Here is a 6741-nt window from a genome sequence, read left to right as displayed (position 1 = left end):
GGGTAGAGAAGCAGCACCGTAGCATCATATGCACGACCGCATACAAAGCTTATGCGAGTTTCCTCTCCCGCCGTTAATTTTGCCCGCAGGCATCAACAGGTAGCCGCCGTGAATCCGTGATCGACGATCGGTTAATCGAACGGTAATCGGTTGATTTCGCATAAGAAATTTACGTGCGGTTTGTTTGCTGAATTGCCGATTGGTTGCTTCCTGGTGGACTTTATCCCCTTTCTTTTTTTCTTAAGATGGTGGAGTCCAGAAACGATCGAGCCCAGAGGAGTCTCGCCACTGAGAGAGAGAGGTGAGAGGCGTATCGTTCGATTCGGAAGGAGTGGATGGGGGGAGAGAGCAGAGCAAGGGGGAGATCCGGCGATCCGGCTGTCGGCGGAAGAAACGGCGGCGGCGGGTGGTGGGCCGACGACATGAGCTTGAACGTGTGCAGGACGATGGAAGCGGAGTACGTTCGAAGGCATCACAGGCATGTGACGATAGGGAATCAGTGCAGCTCTGCTCTCGTGAAGCACATCAAAGCGCCGGTTCACCTCGTGAGACCTCGATCCCTTTATTTTTATTATATCTCTATTGTGAGATGCGATCAGATCATTAGGTCGATGTATGGATTGGATTTCATGTAGCTGATGTTTTTTTTTTTCCCCTAAATCTTGAAGGTATGGTCTCTGGTGAGGAGATTTGATCAGCCGCAGAAGTACAAACCCTTTGTGAGTAGATGTGTGGTTCAAGGGGATTTGGAGATTGGAAGCGTTAGGGAAGTGAATGTGAAGTCAGGGCTTCCGGCTACTACCAGTACTGAGAGGCTGGAGCTGCTTGATGACGATGAACACATATTTGGGATCAAGATCGTTGGAGGGGATCATCGTTTACAGGTTTGATTGAAGCTTTACCTATCGTATTCTGCGTTCGTGGTTTATCTGAAGAGGTTTTTTATTTTTTTATTTTTTTGCTTCTATTTTTCGTTTATTCTTACCACTTAACGTTTTTTTTTTTTATTATTATCACAGATTCTGGGTTAATTCCATGTACTTTTTGAATTCTCCCGTCCATCATAATAATTAACGAACAATAATTCTTGGTTAAAATTGTTTGGGGAATTACATAAATAACACTCAAAATTTTCATATTTATAAAAGAAAAAAATTGGCCAACATATCCTAATAAAAACTATATATGTGCTCTAAAATCATTGGATTTCTTTCATATTAATATTATTGTATGTGTGCTTACAAATCATTGGATTATTTTTATATTAAGTGTTTGAATTTCACTCATTTCAAAGAAAAATCAATTATTTTCAAGCTTATTCTCATATAATTTATATCTAGATATCAATATACATTTTTTGTTTACAAAACTAGTATATATATTTGTACGTGCCACAATCAAACTGTTGGGTATTTCACAAAAGCAAAAAATATTGATTGGGATTTTTTGTGACTTTTGACATTTAAGTGAGAATTTGAAAATTGGATGTAAGAGATTGTTAATTTCATTCAACAACAACAACATCAAGCCTTTATCTCACTATATGGGGTCGGCTACATGGATCATTTTTCTCCTTTGTGTCTAGTTAAGAGTCAAATTGACATTTAGATCTTATAAAAAAAAGGTCATTTCTAATATTTTATAACCAAGTCTTTTTAGTTCTACCTTTATCTTTTTTAACATAAGTCAAATATAATACATCTACTCTCCTAACCAGGTCATCAGAAGGTTGATGTTTTATATGACCAAACCATCTAAGGCAACTCTCTCTAATCTTATCTGCCACTGGAGCTACTCCAGCCTTTTCACGTATATGCTCATTTTGTATCTTGTCTCTAAAAGTAACGCCACTCATCCATCTGAGCATCCTCATCTCTGCAACACTTAACTTAATATTATGCTTCTCTTTTAATAGCCTTCATTCTGCACCATAAAATATTGTAGATCTAACCACCATCTTATAGAATGTTCTATTAAGTTTTAGGGGTACTTTTCTATTACACAATAAGCCCGATGCATTCCTCCACTAAACCCATCCAACTTTAATCCTACTAATAATATCCCCATCTATTTCACTATCACTCTGAACAATAGACCCAAGATATCTAAAATGTGTACTCTTATTAATGACTTTATCGCTCAAAGTCGCAAACCCGCCACTAGATCTATTACCACTAAAATTACACTCAATGTATTTGATTTTAGATATACTCAAACGAAAACCTTTAGACTCTAAGGTTGACCTCAATAAATATCATATGAAGATCTTCCTTTTTCTCTCTATACTTCTCCATCAAACCTCTCAATAAATGTATGGCTTGTACAGTAGAAATACCTGACATGAATTTAAATTGATTTTGAGAAACATTAGTATCACGTCATAACCTATGCTCCATAACTCTCTCTCATCATTTTAAAGTAAGATACATCAACTTATTTCCTCTATAATTTGCACAATCTTGTGCATAACCTTTATTCTTAAAGATAGGAATCAACACACTTATTCTCCACACATTTGGCATCTTCTTAGTCTTCAAAATAATATTAAAAAGTTTAGTAAGTCAAAAAAGTTCTTCTCCTAAGCATTTCCTTGCCTCTATTGGAATATCATCAGGTCAAATAGCTTCATTTTCTTTGAAGCATCTTTAACTTCAGTTTTAGTAATACGTTGATAAAAATAAAAAATTTTATTTTCATTTAGAATGTTAAGGCCACTAAAGTGAATCGCATTTTTATAATCTTCATTAAAAAGCTTAGCAAAATATCTCATCCACCTTTGTTGAATATCCTTTTCTAAAAAAATACTTTTTGATCTTCATCTATAGTGTACTTCACTTGAACTAAATCTTTACTAACATCTCTTTATTTTGTTAGCTTATACATATATCTTTTGCCCTCTTTAATATATAATCTATTATATAAATAATTAAAAGCTAATGTCTTTATATCGCAGAATGCTTTCTTAGACTCCTTACAGACAATTTTATATCTTTCTCAATTTTCAGAATTTTTACATCTAAATCAATTTTTATAATAAATATTCTTATTTTTATCTTTTTCTTGCACATTTTTTATTCTACCACCAACTATTTTATTATTTAAAGCTTTTTCTTTTGATACTCCAAGCACATCTTTTGCAATATTCTTAATATTACAAGTTATTATTTTTCACATAACATAGCTTCCTCATGCACCAACAAAATCTTAAGATCGTGAATCTTACTCTCAAAGATATTTTCGTTAGAGTTCCTTAAATACCACCATATAATCCTAGAACAATAATATATTATATTTTTCATACTCTGACCTTTCATTTTAAAGTCCAAAACTAATAAGCAGTGTTGGGTACATAGACTTTCAGTTGGAATCTAAACGATCTATTATTCTTACAAGAAAATAATCTATCTGAGTTTTACTGTATTCATTCTTATAATTGATGAGATGTTCATCTCTTTTCTTTTCATAAATAACATATTAGCAATAATAAAATCATAAGCTATAACAAAATCTAATATAGTCTTATCACCTTCATTAGTTGCTACAAACCCATGACCATCATGAATGCTTTTAAAATCCTCTACCTCTCTACAAACATATCCATTTAAATCTCCCTCAATAAAATTTTTTTCTTTAGGATGTATTTTTTGTATTAATTATTCTAAATCATTCTAAAATTTTAATTTTGAGCACATATCCAAACTTACTTGAGTAATATAAACACTTATAATATTAATAATCTTATTATCAATAATAATCTTCAAATCATAATTCTATCTCTAATTCTATCTCTAATTCTATCAATTTTTACAACACTATCTTTCAAACTCTTATCTATAATCATATATACATTATTTCTAGTACGACTCCTACTAGAATATCAAAGTTTAAACCCTAAATTATTAATCTCCTTATCCTTCTCTCTCATCCATTTAGTTTCCTGAATGCATAAAATATTTATCTTCCTATTAATCATAATATCAATTAATTTCATTAATTTTCTTTTAAGGGAACATACATTCCACAATCCTAACCTAATTTTAGTTTCATGAATTAGCTTATTTTCCCACATATGTCCATGATGTGGGAACTCTTGCATATTTAACACTGTATACGGGTGTCGGTGCAGCAAGCCCTTGCGCACTTCTCACTGTATTTAGTTCATATAGCACGTCACTTTTAAGGAACGACTTAACATTGACACAATGTATTAAAGTATTCATGTTATGATTATTCCACAAATTTTACGCTGGTTGTCGACTACCAAATACAACCCTCCACTTTAATAATCATAATGTTTTGTTATCCTCTGGTTTCTTCACCTTATGCCTCTCTGTTTCCTTTTTTTTAAGTTATATTCTTTAAAGTATCTACTACTCTTCTGCTTCCAATATAGAATGGAGCCAAATTTCCTTGGTACGGAATCTTTTTTTTTCTAGCCAAGCTTGATGCACATGCTTTTTGTTATATATATAATTCTTTGCATCTGCCATCAATTCTTTATTACTTAGTTTGCATCCATCTATGGGTATTTCCGACATAAATTGGTGGAGCTAATCCTTTTTAAATGATCTTTTTTAATGGAGTTTGCACCAACGGTATTATGCATTTGTTGACCTTCGCTTGCATCTTTGTTTTGGACCGGTAGTGTTGTGAATTGCATATTGGTAGTGCTGAATCATAAGGTACGACATGCCTTTAAGAATCAAATTCTCCCAACACGATGGAAAAAATTGGCCCTTTTGTCAAAAAGAGCTTTAAAACCATTTACTTTGAGAGGAGTAAAATATAAATTTTATTTGATTCTTAATGTAATTTACTTATCTTTAAATAAATTTAATAGTTTTGAGACTTATTCTGAACAAAGATTATGATATTCTGCATACATTTTTTTCTAAAATAGTTATATCAGAATGATTGGAAGACGATTGTTTAAAATAAAAAGAGATTTGATAGAAACTACACTTAAGTATCAGACTTCAAAATAGAAATTTAAGACCACCAAATACCATTGTTGGTGGGACAAGTAAGCATCCTGTAGTTTATACCCATTTTGTCATTCATTACCCTGAGTACAAGTCAAGTAAAGTAGGAAGGAGTACCCCATTGCTCATTTCTTTCCTTTTATGATCTACAGAACTACTCGTCGATCGTTACTGTCCACCCTGAGTGCATCGACGGAAGATCCGGCACTCTTGTTATCGAGTCATTTGTCGTGGATGTGCCCGATGGAAACACAAAGGATGAGACATGCTTCTTCGTCGAGGCTCTAATTAAATGCAACCTTAAGTCTCTAGCCGACGTATCGGAGCGCCTCGCAATCGAAGATCACACTGAGCCCATTGATCTGTGATGATGCTTATAGAGAAAGAGCCACAATTTCATCATCTCCTGAAGTTTTCGATGCAGTCTTCAAACCCCCACTGAGTGCTGGCAATGGCTGCTGATGGAGTGATTCGAAGTATCTTGCTGGTATTTCCTGACTGATTATGCCTAGTGGTTACAAAGTTGCTTTCTCTTTGTTTGTTTTCCCTATCTATGCTTAGAGTTTTATATGTAGATAACCCAATTCCAGTTCTGGTTAGTTCTAGTAGAGATAAAGCTAGAGAAACTCTGAGCTGGATAGTTGCAATTTGTCAAAGGAAAGCACTGTAAATATGTGTTGACATTGCCCTGTTTTCTTCAAAAAATGAGCTTTGGAATCGGAATTCCACTTTTATCTTTCAGATTCTTTCTCACATTTCATATAGCTGAGTTTATGTTGAAGCATGCATAAATTAATTTAGACTTTTTATTGAATATACTTAGAGTAATCAGGTGTGAGTGCCCAACCATTTAGCTGTTCACTTGCAATCAATTAGGTGCGAGTACAAAACAACCTAGAAATAGCTGTGTACTGAGTATGCATTTGATTGATCATACACACTTAAAATTGCTTATGTAATTCGTACATAATAATTTCTCGGTTGAAAGATTCCGAATTGAGGAACAATAATATCAAGCCTTTAACCCACCATGTGTGGTCGGCTACATGAATCATTTCTTTCCATTTTGTGCCGGTAAGAGTAAAATTCTCAATTAAATCTAATAAAGAAATGTCATTTCTAATATTTTATAATCAAGTTTTTTTAGATCTATCTTTACCTTTTTTAATATAAGCCAACTCTAATACATCTACTCTCCTAACTGAGTCATTAGAAGGCCGTTGTTTTATGTGATCAAACCATCTAAGGTGACTCTCTCTAATATTATCTTCCATTAAAGCTACTCCAACCTTTTCACTTGTATGCTCGTTTCGTATCCTTTCTGTAAGAGTAAAACTAATCATCCACCTGAGCATCCTCATCTTTGCAACACTTAGTTTAATATTATGCTTCTCTTGTAATGGCCAATATTCTGTGTCATAAAGCATTGCAAGTCTGACCACCATCTTATAGAATTCTCCCTTAAGTTTGAGGGAGACTTTTCTATCACACAACAAGTCCGATGCATTCCTCTACTTCAGCCATCCAACTTGAATTCTGCAAATAACATCCTCATTTATTTCACCATCATTCTGAATAATAGACCCAATATATCTAAAGCGTTCACTCTTATTAATTACTTGATTGTCCAAAGTCAGTATCTCGTCGCTGCATCTATTACTACTAAAATTACACTCCATATGTTCGATTTTAGAGCTACTCAAACAAAAATCTTTAGACTCTAAAGTTGACATTCATAATTCAAGTTTACATTCAACTC

At 33.6% G+C, this 6741-nt stretch overlaps 1 protein-coding gene across 1 annotated transcript; it reads left to right on the top strand.

Moving 5' to 3' along the window:
- The first annotated feature begins 279 nt into the window (after positions 1 to 279).
- LOC110100056 (abscisic acid receptor PYL8-like) lies at positions 280 to 5723 on the top strand. Its single transcript, XM_020827443.2, has 3 exons — positions 280 to 545; positions 669 to 884; positions 5135 to 5723. The coding sequence occupies exons 1-3, from the start codon at positions 336 to 338 to the stop codon at positions 5348 to 5350; spliced, it is 642 nt and encodes a 213-aa protein (XP_020683102.1). The 5' UTR covers positions 280 to 335; the 3' UTR covers positions 5351 to 5723.
- The last annotated feature ends 1018 nt before the right edge of the window (positions 5724 to 6741 follow it).

This window comes from Dendrobium catenatum, unplaced genomic scaffold (assembly GCF_001605985.2).
Source record: "Dendrobium catenatum unplaced genomic scaffold, ASM160598v2 fragScaff_scaffold_993, whole genome shotgun sequence".
Lineage (NCBI taxonomy): Eukaryota > Viridiplantae > Streptophyta > Magnoliopsida > Asparagales > Orchidaceae > Dendrobium > Dendrobium catenatum.
The sequence above is the reverse complement of the archived record's forward strand: the minus strand, read 5'-3'. Positions and strand labels throughout refer to the sequence as shown.